The sequence below is a fragment of the Acinonyx jubatus genome, chromosome B4 (genome assembly GCF_027475565.1).
Source record: "Acinonyx jubatus isolate Ajub_Pintada_27869175 chromosome B4, VMU_Ajub_asm_v1.0, whole genome shotgun sequence".
Classification (NCBI taxonomy): domain Eukaryota; kingdom Metazoa; phylum Chordata; class Mammalia; order Carnivora; family Felidae; genus Acinonyx; species Acinonyx jubatus.
Genome location: NC_069387.1, coordinates 139,002,743 through 139,019,949, shown reverse-complemented (window position 1 = coordinate 139,019,949; position 17,207 = coordinate 139,002,743). Strand labels below are relative to the sequence as shown.

General features: G+C 56.0%; 1 protein-coding gene and 1 long non-coding RNA gene across 8 annotated transcripts in view; one reads left to right on the top strand and one right to left on the bottom strand.

Moving 5' to 3' along the window:
- Window positions 1–418: 418 nt before the first annotated feature.
- Window positions 419–9,546, top strand: LOC128311006 (uncharacterized). Its single transcript, XR_008288934.1, has 3 exons — window positions 419–3,786; window positions 7,906–8,811; window positions 9,239–9,546. It is a non-coding gene; the product is annotated as an uncharacterized LOC128311006 (long non-coding RNA).
- Window positions 6,727–17,207, bottom strand: part of MOV10L1 (Mov10 like RISC complex RNA helicase 1) — a 71,882-nt gene continuing 61,401 nt past the window's right edge. For all 7 annotated transcript variants that reach the window (XM_027070392.2, XM_027070393.2, XM_053199560.1 and 4 more), the window contains 7 exons: window positions 16,765–16,929; window positions 13,839–14,012; window positions 9,025–9,174; window positions 8,084–8,191; window positions 7,363–7,500; window positions 7,181–7,272; window positions 6,727–6,984 (listed from right to left, as the gene is read on the bottom strand). In XM_027070392.2, the coding sequence (XP_026926193.2) occupies window positions 6,975–6,984; window positions 7,181–7,272; window positions 7,363–7,500; window positions 8,084–8,191; window positions 9,025–9,174; window positions 13,839–14,012; window positions 16,765–16,929 (837 nt within the window). In that variant the 3' untranslated portion in view covers window positions 6,727–6,974. The remainder of the gene's footprint in view (window positions 6,985–7,180; window positions 7,273–7,362; window positions 7,501–8,083; window positions 8,192–9,024; window positions 9,175–13,838; window positions 14,013–16,764; window positions 16,930–17,207) is intronic.

Below are 17,207 nucleotides of genomic sequence, written 5' to 3'. Positions count from 1 at the left end.
ACTTGTCTACTACATACTGAGGGGGCTGCCTTCAATTTCCTATCCCTCCGGTAACACGGGCACCCACCCCCTGCAACCCAGACACCCACATACAACCCAACTCCCTTAAAGCCCAGCTGCCCCTGGATAAGCCAGCCACACCCCCCAAACCCCTGATGCCCCCCATAACCCTCACATCCCCCAGATAATCCAGACCCCCCCCCCCAGATAAGCCAGACACCCTCAAAAATAACCTAGATGGTCCCTAGATATCCCAAACACTCCCCATCTAAACCAGGTGGCCCTGGATAATGGCATGGACATCCCTACAGCCCTCTGGGACACCCCCTCCCCCCTTCCTCCCCCCTCCTCCTCCCCCTTCCCCCCCCTCCTCCTCCCCCTTCCCCCCCTCCTCCCCCCTCCCCCTGCCAGCGGTCCTGCTGGGCACTTACTAGGTTGCTTTCCAGAAAGGCTGGACCACACTCTTCCCCAGAAAAAAGAAGTTCTGTCCCCTAACATTCCCAGCTCTTGTCATTATTTGCTTTCTGGTATGTGTCATTCTAAGGGCTGGAATGTGGTTTCAGTGTTTTCAGTTTGCCTTTTTCTGGTTACCAGTGGGTTATCGCCTGGTCAAGCCTTCTGCACATCGAGAGTCCCTGTCTGTGGTTCATTTGGAAGAGGTCTTGGACTTACATCAGCCTTTTGGTTAATCCATTGTAAGGCCTTCTTCAGGTCTGTCTGTTGGGTCTATCCATGGGATCTGGATAGGAATCCTCGATTTAGATGTAGTCAAGACCACTGTTTTATTTGTTTGTTTTATGGTTTGTAGTTTTTTTTCTTTGTGAGATCTCAGAGGCATCCCAGTGTCCCTCTAGGAGCAGGACAGCTTACCCTCCACACTCATTCTTCCATGGCCTTCAAGCAGATATGTTGAAATGTGCTTCATTTTGGTGTTGCCGTGAATTGGTGACGTAATCTCTAATCTGGAGATTTCAGATGACTGTACCAGAAGATTGCAACCCAAGCAAATTCCATAGGTAGTATTACTCCTTTAGCAGATACATTTTTAGCTGGAAGACCACGTGTGGAGGTAGAAATGCAGCTTAGTTTTTCTCCATAAAATGAGCTGGTTTTCCCCACACTGTTGACTAAGCAATATATCCTTTCTCAGACCACCAGGTGTCATCACCACATCTGGAACGGGTTTGTCCTTGTGATGGCTTTGTCATATACCAAATATATGGATCGGCAGGTACCCCTTTACTCCTTCTCAATTACCATTTAGGTACTCATGACCTTGACTTTTCCACATATACGTCTCAGAAAGACTTTGTCAAGTTTCCAGAAAGGAAATCTAGCTGGAATACTGAGATTGGCTTGAACGTATACTAACTTGGGGACGACTGAAATGTGGACAATTGTTAAGTTCTCCTATCTATGAACATAGTATGTTTCTTCATTTATTTAGATCTTCTTTATGTATTGTCATAAAATTATAATAATTTCTCTGTAAATATTGTTGCATGGGTTTGTTAGGTCATGTCCTAGACATAATTTTTGTTCCTCTGTACACGGCATCCCATTTTCTGCGATGTGTTTTAGCTGGTTAATCTGGTGCAGAGGAACGCTGCTGACCCCGGTGTGATCGCCGAGTTGGCCTGTGGGCATCAGCAGGTTGTAGAGTGCAGTCGTGGCGGTGACCCTGCATGCTGTGAGAAAGGCTAGGCTGCTGTCCCATCCAGCGGGGGAGCGTCTGGACATCATGGGAGGGGCACCCAGGCAAGCTGAGGCCGCCCCCCACCGCCCCATGGCAGCAGCTGTCTTACTGCTGTCCTCGCTCCCCAGCCTGGATGGGGCTGGGGTGGGGGCCAGAGCAGAGTGTCCGGGGATGACACCCCGGGCCAGGCTCAAACCCTGCAGAGACTTGGAGCCCAGCCCTCCTTTGTTCTCTCCCCAGGAGAATGTGCAGGAAGCACTGGGGAACAGGGGCTATTGCTGTCCTCGCCCCGGGCTGGCTCGGCCAGGCTGAACTGGAGGGATCGTGCTCCACAATCCTGTCTCCAGGGAGGACCACACTGGGGAACAGCTTGCCCGTCTTGTGGTGAGACATTAGCATGTGGCTTTTCACACACGGAGGGATTCTGAGAGATCGAGTGACAGTACTGTGGCCAACGTTTAATCCAGTCATCTCTGTAAAGGCAAAACCAGAAACCAGAAACCGAAGTAATGATGGACCCTTACTGCAGCTGTAAGCCGTGCTCTGCCACAAACACGGACAGCGTGTTAACCGATGCCTTCCCAGGGCAAGTTTACTTCTGCGTTTACTCACGAACACCTACAACACACGTGTGTCATTTTGATTAAGTACTTACGGTAACTAAAGAACAAGAATCCTGGTGAATTTCTTGTTACCAGGTTCAGTCTTACGGTTTCACGGATCAAAACTAGTGTTTCCCTCAGGGCACCTGGGTGGCTCAGTCAGAAGAGTGCACAGCTCTTGATCTCGGGGCTCAGAGTCGGAGCCCACATTGGGTGTAAAGATTACTAAGAAAAATTAACTTGAAAACAAATGGCTGGGTGCGGGGGGGGGGGGGGGGGGCTGGGTGGCTCTGTCGGTTGAGCATCTGACTTTGGCTTAGGTCATGATCTGACCGCACGTGAGTTCAAGGCCCGGGCTGGGCTGTCAGGCGCAGAGCCTGCTTCGGACCCTCTGTCTCCTCTCTGCTCCCTCCCCCCACTCTCTCTCAAAAGTTAATAACCATTAAAAAAAAAACCCCACAAATGGCTGCCTCAATACACATATTAGGTCTGGAGAAGAAGCAGAGAGTGAGCAAGAGGCCAGGTAGGAACCAACAAAACAGCACAGGGTCATTCTACCCCACACTGACTATGGGCTGGCTGGGAGCTCTGTTCCGGTCTGTCCCCTCATTCTGGGGACTAGCAGCCACCGTCCCAGGGGTACAGCTTCACACCTTTGTCATTTCTGCTCATTCTTCAGGAGCCAAAGCTCATGCCTGGGGCATCTGTGGGGTGTGGGTGGCTGGCACACACACCGCGTGCCCCGGAGAAGACGGTCTGTGATGCCCTCAACGTTCAACCCAGTACATTTTGCAATGGATATACTTGGGCGGGCAAAGTTCTACGGGAAGGGGGAATAAGGCAGAGCATCCAGCCACAAAGGGTCAACTTGCTGGGTCCTTTTTAAGTGGACCGGGGCACTTACAACGTGCTGGGAACCAGTAGTCTTAAACAAGAGAAACGGTAGGCAACTTAAAGTAAGTGACAGTACACGGCTTCCAAATTTCCTTTCCAGGATCCCCAAGCACAGAACTTAAGCTCAGTGTACCTGCCTGCAGGAACCTCTTCGCTCAGTTTCCCCAGGAGTCCTCGCTGCTGTAGGTGGCCTGGCCTCCTGTAGGCGGGGACTCTGTCAAGGGCAGACCCCGTGCACTTTATCCTGTGCTCAGCAGAGCCTCCGGCTTGGTCACCGGACCTGGCCTCCCACCCCGTCTCCTGCCTGCTCCAGGCCCAGCGAAGCTGCACTCAGTGCCCTCCTGCCCAGGTGCACCGAGTCCTCTGCAGAATGACCCCACCTGGTCTCCCACCACCCCCGATAACCCCTCTGGACCGTTGCTGAAGAGCATCCTGGCCTGGGACACCCGCCCTGCGCGACGCCAGCCCAGCTCCTGGCTGCCTGCAGGACCCTGATTGCTCTGGCGCCTGCCTCTCCACAGTACAAGCCCCGCACCTGTGGCCTCTTGCAAGCGTGGACATCCAGTCACTGCAGAGCCGGGCAGGGCTGAGCAGGTGCAGACCTTTGGGGGGGGGGGGGAGGGTCGGCAGGGGGTTGCAGCCCTGGGACGCAGTGTGGGTGGGAGCGAAGGGTCAGTTCTGGGCCCACAGTCTCGGGGGTGGTGGGGGTGGGGGTGGGGCCAGGGGGCAGTGGCACTGGGACTCCAGCAGCTGTCCCATGAGGCCACTCAGAGTGCCTGGCTCTGGGGCAGCCAGTGCAGGAGGCCAAAAGTGGTTTTGTTTTTTTTTTCTGTTTATTTACATTTGAGAGTGGCAGGTAGGGGCAGAGGGAGACACAGAATCCAAAGCAGGCTCCAGGCTCTGAACTGTCATCACAGAGCCCGACATGGGGCTTGAACCCATGAACGGTGGGACCATGACCTGAGCCAAAGTCGGACGCTCAACCGACTGAGCCACCCAGGCACCCCCACAAGTGGGTATTTCTTGAAGCAGCAACACCAGCATGTTCTCCTGTCGTGACAGCTTTGTTCCTGGGTGCAGCCCCTTTGCCACCAGCTGACCCACAGCACGCAAGTGTAAGGGGTCTGGGGTCAGGAGAGCCCCATCCTCGGGCAGGGCGCCAGCATGGGCTCTGGGCTGCACCACTGGGGCCCCTGTCCCCACCTGTAAAGCGGGAGGACGGGATCTCCAGGGCGGCAGCAGTGGGCTGAGGGACAGAGCCTTGATTAGTGCCCTGAGGTCCTGAGGTGACCTTGGGACCCCCAGTGTGGGGAAGGTCTTATCTTCCTCCCCTCCCTCCCTGTCCTTGTCCGTTGCAGGACCAACAATTCTCATTTGCCTACCTGCAGCCTCTGAGGGGCTGGTGTCTCACGTGGGTCTGAGTTCAATGATTCCAGAGGAAGGGCGTGTCTCTGGCAAGGCTGGTTTGGGTCTGCGGCAGACACAACTCGGGCTCCCCGTGGCCGGTTCCCTTTCCTTCCCGCTGCATGGCTCCCTCTTCCTGCCACAGCCTTGGGCTCTGGCTGGTGGTGGGGGGAGGGGGCGAGAGGACATGGGGGGGTGGGGGGACTCGAGCCGCCGCCCAGGCCCCAGCTGGGCCCGATGCTGTTGTTGCCACCAGAAATCCTTGATCGTTTTACCCGATGGCACTTTGTACATGAGGTCGCTGCCCCGTGTTGCCTGAGAGCAGAGAATTCTCACTGACCCACGAAGGTTTCCAACCGCTTGCTTTTTGAGGCTCTGGCTGCTCCTGTGGAACTGTGGTCCCTGAGGCCCAGAGAAGGGCACTGGGTCCCACGCGTTCACCGCTGCCCCTTTTGCCCCTGGAGTAGCATAAGCAGTGCGGGACAGGGGCCTGTGCACCCACATCCCATTTCCAGGACAACTCTGGGTGGCATCGTGGGGCCGCACGGGCCACAAGTAAGCCCCTTCCACAGGCCGCAGGGCATCAGCGTGTGGGGCTGTCACAGGCAGGCACGCACAGAGGTCTGGACCCCAGGCTCGCCTCCCCAGGGCGGGGCCTCCGCACAGAGAGCGTCAGGGACAAGTCCCAGACGTCCCCGAGGCCTGGCCTCTGCTCCCGCCCTGTGAAGATGTGCTCCACGACCAGAGAACTCGGTCCCTCGCTCAGACCAGCTCTCAGTGTGTTTTATGCATGTGATCCCCGCCCTGCCCAAGAAGTGAGTGTGCAAGGTAGTTTCTGGTCAGGCTGCCTCCACTCCCAAACAGCTGTTTGCTCTTGGTTTATTCAGGAGCATCCAGGGTTCCAGAACCACCACCAGCGACCAGCTCCCAGGGCACCTTCCCCAGATCCTGAAGCCAAAGTTGAGAAAAGACACACAGACCCTTCCGGAGTGCTCTGCCTCGGCAAAAGACCCTGGGAGTGAGGAGAGGACCCGCCCAAGGCCCAGACCCTCAGGAGGCCGGTGTGAAGGTCTGGGAGGGAGCAGAAGCCCTCACGTAGCCAGAGGAGTATCCCCATCTGCCTCCAGGAGCAGACGCCGCAATGGGGCAGGCCCCTGAACCGTGGGAAGGGGGAGTTTGGAAGTAGGTGTCCCCGGGAGGGGCGGTGAGCACCCAAGAACCCCATGTTCTGGCGACAAGGCCTGGCCCTGGGACCTGCACTGCTGGCCTCTGGCCTGGGCAGGACAGCGGAGCAGCAACCCCACCCCCACCCCCACCCCACCTGCCCCCGGGCTGCTTGCTGCCCTGTCATGTCTGACTCTTCCTGGGAACAGCTGGCCTCATGTCTGGTGTGCGTGGGGTGGGCCCTGCCTGGGCCTCCACACACTCCCCGTGCAGGGAATCATCCTAGCTGCCTTCCTGGAGGAAGCAGTCATGTACTCTAAACACAAGGGGGACTCGGAGCCTCAGTAAGGAGTGGTACAGCCACCGCAGGCCCCCGTGTCTACGCAGTGGCCTGTGTCTTCATGTGGGGAGTCCTCTTGGGCACGAGGGCTGGGGGTCATGGGCCTCAGTGTCTGCTTCTCATGGACGGTGAGGGTGTCTGTCTGGGCATCTCGGAACCCAGGGCTCATCCTGTCTCCTGTGCAGGCTGCTGTGCACCCCTCCCCCCACGCCCCAACTTCACTGGGAGGCACGGCCAGAGACTTCATGCCTTCACTGGGCTCCTGGGTATGTGGGTCCCCAAGCCTGGTGCTGTTCACACAGGCGCAGACCCCAGTGTGTAAATGCTGCCTGCCCTTCCTAGAGGATTTGCACAGATGGGCCACCTTCTTGGCCAGAGGGGACGGGTCCCACCGAGCTGTACCAGGGTTCTGGGTGAGTGGGATGCTGACCCCACTTCTGCATGGCCACCCATCCCCAGACAGAAGCCCCATAGAGGCCCCGGGCTCTACACGGCTGGCAGGTGAAGGGAACACTGGCTCAAGGACCCGGAGAATGTCTGTGAGCCTGCAGGGATCAGAGGCCACACGGAAGCACAATTGCTTCCCAGCACCCGGTGCATTTCGAGCCGGAAAGCCACACCAGGTGTCCCATGTGCACATTTATTTTGGTGATGGGTTGTAGTAACCGTCCAGTGGCGGGAACGGGCTGGTGTGGGAATAGCAGGTTCCATCGGACCCCGTGGCCCCTACGCTCATGGCCAAGGCTAGGGTACAAGGCAGGCTGCAGGGGCCCCAGCACAGAGACGGGGACAGCAGCTCCCTGTGGTATGGCACCAGGCCCAGCAGCCCTGCCTTACCAACTGTGGCTGTGGATCCGGTCCTGGGGGCGCATGTCTAGCCACAGCTGCACGTGGGGAAAGGGGAGGGGGCCAGTGAGCTGGGATCCCCACAGCAGCTCAGGCTGGAGGCCTGGGGGCTGTGGCCTCTTGCAGGGACCCCAAGCGATCTGCATCATCCCAACACTGGACAGAAAGCAGGTGAATGAGGTGGGCTGGCAGGGAGGGGCAGGGCAAAAGCTGGAGGACAGACACAGAGCTCACTCCGGCAGTGACTGAAGTTCGGGAGGTAGATCGCACCCCGTGTAGACACCGTTCGTAATGCTGTATTCCAGTAATGCACCAAAACAGGGGTCCTGTTGAAACACCGAAGAGCCCGCCTCAAAACCCCAAGCCGTCCCAAGCGGTGCCTTCTACCCAGGCCCTTCCCTCCTCGGCAGACTCACTTTGACCAGCACGTGAGGGTTTCCCAGCACAATCAGCAAGGCTTTGGGTCTGGTGATTGCAACATTAAATCTTTTTGAGTTGGACAAGAAACCCAAAAAATATCTATCGTCTTCAAACCTGTCTTCATTTGACCGCACCTAAAAAACACGAAAATGAATAAAAACGGTATCGTATCCATTTTTTTGGCATGGAAAGAAACTCGATATTTAAAAGCATTTAAAACTGTTAAACATCAGCAGAACCCCATTTTTAGTTAAAGAAGGAAAAAAACACCAGTGGTGTGGAGGGAGCCTCGTCGCCATCGTCTACACAGGAGACCCTCTATCTCTGGGTGTAGAGTGGTAGGCGATTCTGACTTCCATCGTCGTGTCTGAATTTCCTAACTTATCTGCTGCTCACACGTTCTGTACGAACATGGAGTTTTGAGAGTCACAGCGGGTTCTCCTGGGGCGGCAGCACCGAGCCACCGTGGCCCGCGTGTGGGACCTTTACCAGCACGTTTACTGCTTCTTGCTGGATTTCGGTTACTTTTTTGTCTGCAGGTGTCGCGTCTTCTAAAGAGCTCCCTGCAGTTACGGCTCGAGAGGGCTCCGGAACATCTCCGTCCTGCCAGTGGTCGCCTGTGCTACCGACCAGCCTCCGCCGCTTTCGACCGGAAGGACATGAACCTCAGGTGGTGTCACACACACCGTCACCCCCACTCAAAACAGGAATACCTACGGTGGAGATGATGATGATCAAATATTCTTGCCCTTGAAACTCCTCTACCGATCCAACCTTTATGTCCATCAGATCAACATTTCGCAAAAGAATTTTGATTTTTTCCACCTTTGAAGCAGACAAAAAAAGGACAGAACTTTACAAATCTGACCATTTCTTTACATATTTAAGCACAAGGCAGATATTAACCAACATGCACTGTTGCTTATCACTTCCAAATCGTATTTCATCTAAGTTGATTAGGACACAAATTCTGATTTCAGACACAGTGCACTGGGGAAAGGGAGAGGGGGCAGAGTGTCTGGAGTGACGTCTCCCTCTCCCCACAGGTGCACATGCCTGCTGCTGGGCGGGCCTGGCCATCTCAGTGGGGACGGTGCTGGGACCCACAGCCGGGCAGGCTCCAGAGCGCCACACCCCAGGGGCCTGAGGGGCTGGACAGAGGCCCGGAAGCAGGCTCTGCACAACAGCAGCCGGAAGGCAGGGGCAGACGTCTTTGTGAAAGAGCCAGCTCCTGGGGGAATGGGAACGGCTGTCACAGAAGCAGGATGCCGGGTTCTGGACTGTGTGTCTAGAGACCAAGGTCTCCAATGGGTGCCGGTGAAGTAAAAACCAGTTTGCAACCTTGGAGAAAAGTGCGCAGAAGACGAAAGCTCAGTGCTAGGGGGAAGCTTGACTGTCCCCCAGGAGGACGCGGATGGTGGCCCACTGCCCGCTCCCACTGCCAGGTAAGCCCAGATGGAGCGCCCCAGCCCCTGGGAGCAGGGTCTGAGGGTCCGAGCACCAGGACACGGGTGTGGGGCAAGGCTAGCGGGGGTGCGGGGAGGCCGGGGGTGCAGCGGCTGTGGAAGGACTTGGTGCCCCCTGAGGGAGCTGGTCTCCACCCGCCTTCCGGACTCTGTGAACGCGACAGCTCAAAGGAGCGGTGGGCAGGCCCATACCTGCTTCCGGTAGGGTGTGATCACACCAATATCGCTTGCAGACACCTGGCTGGAGATGCCCCTGGCCAGGAGGCAGCAGTAGCGCATGACCTGGACGGCTTCGGCCGCGTTGAACCAGGACGGGCTCCTGCCTTCACGAGCTTCGCTGCCCTGAGTTACAATTCGGAGATAAGAGAATGGCACACCCAGCCCCCAGACTTCATTTCCTCAACAGGTGCTGTGAAGGGGGCTGTGAACAAGGAAGGAGCAGAGCAGGTGTCGGGATACGGCACGTGTGAGGCAGAAAGTACGCCCGTGCTCCTGCAGACCTCACACCCCGGTGGGCAGACTAACTTCAGTCACGGTCACGTCCGCCACGGCCGCAGCAAGGGCCCCGGCGGAGAAGGGCTGCTTGGGGGCGGCCCGCGATTTGCTGACAGGAGTGGATGGGCGGTGATGCACGTGCAGGAATTGCCAGGCAAAGAGCAGGGTGCTTGGCGAGGGTGGGGATGCGGGCCCTGCCGGGGAACCACAGGGCGTGCCACAAACAGGCACAAGCAACCGGTGCGGCCCAAACCTTGGGAGCCGGGGCCAGAGCAGACCACGGGGCCTGCAGGGCGGCGGCCGGCTGCAGTCAGGCAGGTGGGCACGCACTCGGGGCCCCCCTCCCTCCCCACGTGTAGGCCTGGGCCCTCTCAGCCAGCCATCAAAGGAGCGTGCCTCCGACCCACACGCACGCACAGGTGCTCAGCGTCACCGATAATCAGGGAGACACAGGTGAGAGCCACAAGGTCCCCCTCACACATGGTTTCTACGAAGAAACAAAACAAGCGTTGGGGAGGATGTGGAGAAACCGGACCCCTGTGCACGGCCCACGGGAATGTAAATCGGCACGGTCACTGTGGAAAACGGTGTGGCGGCTTCTCAAAGAACGACACCGGAAATCCGATGTGATCCAGCAATCCCACTCGAGGGTCTCAGAGACATACCGTATGCCTGTACTTTGCAGCATTCCGAACAACAGCTACAACGTGCAGGCGACCCAAGTGAGTCCGTGAGTGGATGGACAGATAAACCAAAGACGGTCCATCCAGACAATGGAATGTTATTCGGCCTTAAGAAGAAAGGAACTTCTCACACCCGTGTCCTGAGGACTTTGTGCTGAGTGAAATAAGCCATCACAGAAGACAATACTGGAAGACTCCACTCATAGGAGGCACCTACAGGAGTCAGATTCACGGAGCCAGAAAGTAGTTGGTGGGCGCCAGGGGCCTGGGAGCAGGAAGGGAAGTGAGTGTTTAATGGGGACAGAGTTTCGGTCTGGAAAGATGGAAAAGTTCTAATAACTGGATGCAAAACAATGTGAATACGTTTAACACTGCTGAACTGTACATTTGGAAATGGCTAAAGTAAGTTTTATGTCACATGTTATTTTGGCACAATTAAAAAAAAAAGAGAATACCAGACACAGCAATTGGACTGTATTAACCTTGAGGATGTTTTTTGCTGTTGTTAAGCCGTACGTAATTTATCTGGGGCAGAAAGACAGGGAGACACAGAATCCGAAGCAGGCTCCAGGCTCCGCACCGTCAGCGCAAAGCCCGGTGCGGGGCTTGAACTCACGAACCGTGAGATCGTGACCTGAGCTGAAGTCGGACGCTCAACCGACTGAGCCACCCAGGTGCCTTTTTAATTTTTTTTAAAGTTTATTTTGTAATCTCTACACTCAACATGGGGCTTGAACTCACAACCCTGAGATCAAGAGTTGCATGCTCTTCTGACAGAGCCAGCCAGCTGCCCTGTAATTTATCTTTGAGATTGACAATAGAGAACTACAAACAATTTCAGCGTGATGGTGCTTAGGCAAGAACTTACTGAAAGAGAAAAAACGCCGAATAGCGACCAATCACCTACAAAAAATAAGGAAAAGGAAGAAACCATGAAAATTGGTAATAAAGGTGAAAATGAAGGAATAAAGGTAAGAAAGCATAGGTTGGACTGACTCATCTCATTAAAATCAGAGACTCTCAAACTGGGTTAAACATGAAAATGAGCTGTTCTAAGAAAGATACGTACGGTAAGATGATGAAGAGAGAAAAAGAAGGGCTACGATACCAGATAAAAAGAAACAAGCAACGGCGACATTAGTATGAGTTACCAGATGGAATTTCAGGCGAGAAACAAGAAACAGTAGGGAGAACGTAACATGAGGAGGAAGACAATAGTGACTCGTATGCAGGAAACACCTCGGCAGTTAAGTCCCTAAGGCAGAAGCGACTGGAATTCACAGAGGATTTGATAAAAAAGCACAACTATAACGAGAGACCTCACCGCGCCTCTCCCTCCGCGGGCGTGCCGACATCAGGACACAGGGGAGCTGAACCACAGACTCCAAACGTTTGTTTAAAAATATACACGGAACTTGCATCCCTCAAATAGAGCCTATACCTTTCGGGGGTATGTCCTCAGAATATGTACCCAACCTGATATCTAGTTGGCCGCAAATTTTTAAAAGCAGAGAGTTTACAGGCCATTGTTCTTGACCACCTAATAAAATTAGAAACAACAAAAAAGAGGTGGCCAAAGAATTCTCAGCCACTTGAAAATTAAGAAAAAAATACTCCTCTGTAACCCTTGGATCAAAAAAAAGAGAAGAAAGAGAAAGTTATAAATGTCCAGAAAGTTGTGAAAGAAGATCCCTCAGCAGACACACGTGGAAAGGAAGGTACAGGTCGGCATCCCCGGCGTCTGCCTAATTCAGAGGATGAGGAGTTACAACAAACAAAATAGATACGCACGTTAGCAGGGGGATGATTAAAGACAAAGCAAGATGAACGAAGCAACGAGACAAAGCGGAGAAAATGCAAGTCAGTCCGAAGTTGGCTTTTCAATTAGACCAGGGCTTGTCACATCTCTCCTGTCAGGGACCAGAAAGTATCCCAGGCTCTGACAGGGCTATGCTGTCCTACTCCACTCTGCCATGGCATCAGCCACCTGTCCACTGCGGTGCAGGCTTCCGACCGTTTCTCTAGGAGGACAAGACCACAGCTACCTTGGTGGCTCCTCCTGGGCCGCCCCGGGGCTCAGCCCTGCCCCACAATGTTCACACGGCACGTTCTGCTGTGCTCCTTCTGCTGAGATGTGCTGGGCTCGGGAACGGAGCAGGAGTCAGACAGAGGTCCTTCCAGAGCCTCCGCAGGGGAAGCGGTCAGTCAAGGTAACACTTCAACGAGGGGGGCACCTGCCAGGGAGGGGGCCTGCCGTCGCATCTCGGGGACTGGAGCGGCCTGCAGGAGCCACGGGTGAGGGTGCAGACGGAGTGCAAGGGGCAGGCCTTGACAGCAGCCCTGAGGCCAAACCCTTTTTGCTCAAATGATGGCAGTCGACTGTTCTCCGCAACCCAGCCCGAGGCCTCATCACCCGTTTTATGCTCAGGGCCCAGAGTGGAGCCTGGGACACAAGTAGGCCCTTGAAAAATTCTTACTAAATAAATGTTTTTGGACTGTGTTTCACTGCCTATGTTTTTTGGTTTTTGGTTTTTTTTTTTTTTTTGAGTCTACAAGTATGCTTCTGTTGGCTATTGCTTGTAGTATATCTAACTGGCTCCGTATCTCATTCTGCTACAAACACTTTTTGCACATTTAAAACACATCTGCACGTTTATAATCCATTCATTTCTCATGAAAAAACCCGTTGTGACTTCTATGTAGACTTCTATGCATTAAATATAGGAATTAATTTAGGCAGAACAACACTGGCCTGTCTGTTCATGAACATCACCTGTCTCACTTCACACGCTCGGGTCCAGTTTTCTCCCTGCAGCCATCCTGCTTACTTCTCCTTAGGCTGAAGTCTAGCGAATGTCAGGGAGATCTCCGACATTTTCTACACTTTCTGCTACATTTTCTAACTTGTTTTTCTGACATACAGGGAAGCTTCTGAGGACGGACAGAAGAGGGGCAGGATGTTCCCGGGAAGGGGGACCGGCACACGAGGTTGGGAGAAAACACTGGTCAACAGGGCTCTGTGGCGGGTGTCTCAAGCTGAGAGGGACTGGTCTCTTTCCTTGAATTCTCTTTTGTCCAAAGGGTAGCCCCTCCACAGCCACAGCTGAACATGCAACCCCACCCCCTTCCATCCACTTCTGAGAGAGCACATGGCAGTGGCACCGTCACCTGGATTCACGCACCCCCAGCCCCACCGGCGCCTCCTGTCCCGGGGTTGGGGCGCAGCCCCAATTCTGGATGAGAACTCGGGGGCAGTTAATGCAAAAGATGACTTCTGGTTCTAACAACAACCAAATTTCAATACGGAGTCTCTGATGTTAGGGCACAGTTGGCACTTTTTGGGCTACTGAGCATCTAGCTCTTGCCTACTGGGGAGCCCCCCACCTGGTGAGGCCATGGTGACGGGCAGGTGTCCCCACCCCACAGCAGTCCCCTCGCCTGACACAGGCTCACAAGGGGTGCGGTCCTTCTTGGTGGGCACGGGGCCTCCTGGTACCCAGCTCCCCCAGCTCCGCATCGCCCCAGCCTCCCCCTCAGTCACACGACGCCTTCAGGCCCCTCCACCCTCCAGTGCCCACTTGGGCCAGCACTTCCGAGTCTGTTCTGTGTATAGTCACCTGAGTGGCCGACGGGCCGGCCTTGCAGGGGGAGAAGCCCTCCTTACTGGTTCTACTCTTCGGCATCAGCGTGGCCATCTGCCCACTGGCAGCTGGTGAATGCCCCACTAACAACGGACTTGAACAAACCACATGTGATGAACACGCACAGACCCACGAACAGCACTGAGGGCTCACGCGGCCACTAGACCACTCTCGGCGCACGACTCACCCTCACGCCGTGGAATATGAGCGGGAAGCCTTTCTTCGGTAACTTCTCCCAGCCCAGCAGGGAGGTCACCACCTTGGGGTCTGCGCACACTTCGAGCTCTCTGTGGTAGAACAGCCTGGATGGCAGTGCCAGCAGAGCTGGGTGGGATCTGTAGTTGTTCACGAGCTTTGTCACCTGCAAAGAGAGAGATGGAAACGGGTCCAGAGCCAAACTGGCACACGCGTGTCACACTTCTGTCAAAAGGAGAAATGCCGAGACCCAGCTCAGATTGTAGCCCTGGGGGCGCCTGCTTCTGCCTGTCCTCCCTCTCCTGGCCTGTCACCTGCCAGCTCCTCAGGAAGTGCTCCCGCACCTCTAACGACTTTTTGAACAGAGGGTTTGGTTTCTTTTAATTGAAATATAATCAACGTACGGTGTTATATTAGTTTCAGGTGTACGATATAACTATTTGACAGTTTCCTACGTTTCTCAGGGCTCGTTAGGAAGAGTGCATTCTTTTTTTAAGTGTATGTTTTGGGGGGGGGAAGGGGGACGGAGAGACAAAATGCGAGTGGGGGAGGGGCAGAGAGAGAGGGAGACAGAATCTGAAGCGGGCTCCAGGCTCCGAGCCATCAGCACAGAGCCCGACGCAGGGCTCGAACTCACAAACTGTGAGATCGTGACCTGAGCTGAAGTCAGACGCTTAACCCGCTCTTCTCGCCCCCTCCCTGCCCCAGCCCCCTGGACTGGTTTGGCTCAAGGCTTCTCGACCCACCTCCTCTTCTTTGTGGCTCCCCCGTCTCTGGGCCCAACAGCTTCCCGGGTGTCGCCGCTTTCCCGCAAGGCATCGCCTGCTCGCCATCTCAGCCTCCCACCGGGCGCCCCATGCTTTGATCCCACCACCACGCCGCAGGCAGGGGGGGCGCACCGCCATCCTGCCCTGCTTGCCAGGGCCCGGCAAGAGGGAGGGAGGCTCCCTGACAAATCAGGTGGTAGGGCAGCTGCTGGGAGGGGAGGCCAACCACACCTGGTGGCCTGCTGGCATCTGTGTGGCTCCGCAGCACGGTTGGAGGCTCCCACAGCTGTGGTGGCTGTGGCCGTGACTGGGACCTGATAGTGAGGCAGGAACATGCTCAGTGCTGCCTGTGATGCCTGCTGGTGGCTGTGCTGAGTGCCCAGGCTGGGCTCCCCACTGGCCACCGAGGCGCCCTTGCCCCCACTGGACTCCTCACTGGCACTAAGCATGAAAAATGCGTCCTCTGTCCCAAGGATTTTAGTGTCCACCACTCGACAGGAATGCACTGTCGCTGCCAGGAGAGCTCTTCACCTGGAAAACGCGTTCTGGACTGCAAAGCCCCAGGACCTACGGACCTGATGACACGGGTTTGCTGAGAAGTGCAGTGCTCGTGAGCGAGCCCCTCTGAACCCACGGGTAGGCTCAAGGGCCTGTTCTCACAGAGAAGGTGGACGTCAGGAAAAGAGAAGAGGAGAAAGCTACTCGCTGGTCCCCCGAGTCCAGACAGCTGAGGGGTCTCCCTCAGGGGTGGAGGGGCTGGTTGTGCATCCGGCCGCACACTCCCCTCCATAGCCACTGTCCCGCAGCCCCGGTCTTTCTACGAACTCATGAAGCCTGGTCTCATGTCAGTTGCAGGCAGCCACTGGCTCCTGGACCGTGGGGCCCTCGTGGCTAAGGGCACATCCCCCTAAGCCACAGCCAGCTTGAAGCCTGGTTGGGACCTTGTTGCGAGCCGCTGGTGACGTCACCAGCACACAGAGCGAGAGTGACCTGTGTCCTGCCTCCAACTGGCCTGGGGCCTCATTGGTGGAGGGGGTCTTCCCTCATTCCGGGGTGAGAACCCGGTAGGCCCCAGGACTTTTCTGTTGATCCACGGTGACAAATTTCAGCTCCGCAACTACAATGTGTTCAGCCTCCAAAATGCTAATCAAGGCCCCAAACTCAAACTCAATTTGGCATCTCAGCTCCTTGCACCCCAAGCCAGGCCCTGTGTCGGCCTGTAGAGCACCTGGCGAGAGAGGCCCTCTGCCCCCAGAAACTCGCTGCAGCTTCAGGCGCCCTGGGGAGAAGGAAGGTGCCGCGCTGTCAGGCAGAGGAGGCTTTGCTGCCTGTGAGCCCGGGGGGGGGGGGGGGGGGGGGGGGGGGGGATGTGGATGCCAGGGGGCGCACATGCGTCTCCCACAGGCAGGGCGCTCTTCGCTGCCCAGTCTGGGCTGGCATGAGCCCACTGCTGCCCTGGGCTTGCCTTGGGGCAGTCTTCCACGGCCCTCAGCACCTCCGGAGGGTCCAGCTCTCCCCAGCCCATGCCACTTCCCCTGCTGTCTTGCCCCCTCTGTTCTCCAGGTGGGTAAAGGGCCTGAGGGCCCATTGCCTGGCACAGGTCCCAAGCCGTTTCCAGGAAAACCTGCCCATGATCACCACGCCTCCTTTCTGTTTACTGTTAAAGTTTAGAAGGAACTCTCCTTTTGTGCTGCAGGAACTTACAGAATGTGCTACTTGGCTCACTTTAACGAGGGACCCCAGAGACCCAAGGCTCCCAAACTCCAGTGTTCCTGCGGGGGAGGGGGCTAAAATGCAGATTCCAAGGCCCATCCCTCTGAAGCGGTCACAGTCTGGCTGAGAAGGGAATCTGCAGGTTAACCAGCAAACTAGCACCGCAGGAAGGAGACACGGCCTCTTCTTTCAGACCATGAACTAGAAGGCTCTTTCCCGTTTTCCCACATTAACTCAGATTTAACTCTTCTCGTGTTTGGCCCCACAGAACCTCAGCCATCAGCCTTAGACGGGACTGCCTGGAACGGCTGAGCTACTGGGACAGAGGTGCTGGCAAAGTCCCTTCTGGGATGGGGGAGGGGAGTGTGAGCTCAGTGCGCACGGGGACTGGGGTGGAAGGCCATGAGGAACCACGTGCCACGGGGAGTCTGTGCTTACCAACAAGGGGTTGTAGGCGCCACAGGCACCGAAAGCGTCTTCGTCCCTCATATACACCGGCCGAGACATCAGTCTTTCCAGCATAGACACATTCAGCCCGTAGGCCATGGCGAGTCTGGACTTGATAACCGGGCCGAGCTGCATGGGGTCTCCGGCAAGGACAATCTGTGGCACACAGGCGGGCACCCACACTAGTGCAGGGACACAGACTCGCAACCACAGCTGGGAAAGGTTTGGGAAGTGGGTCAGCCACGTGTGCACCAGGCTGGCCTCCGCCTTCTGGTGGCCGGGCTGGCTGAGGCTCCCTGAGGGCAGGCTGGGAGGCGGCCGGCCCCCACCATCACTTGGGCTCCAGAAGACGGGGGACGCAGCACGGCTGCCCGAGCAAGGTGGCAGAAGCTCAGATGAGGGCGGCAGGATGTGAAGAACAAAGTGGCTGGGTG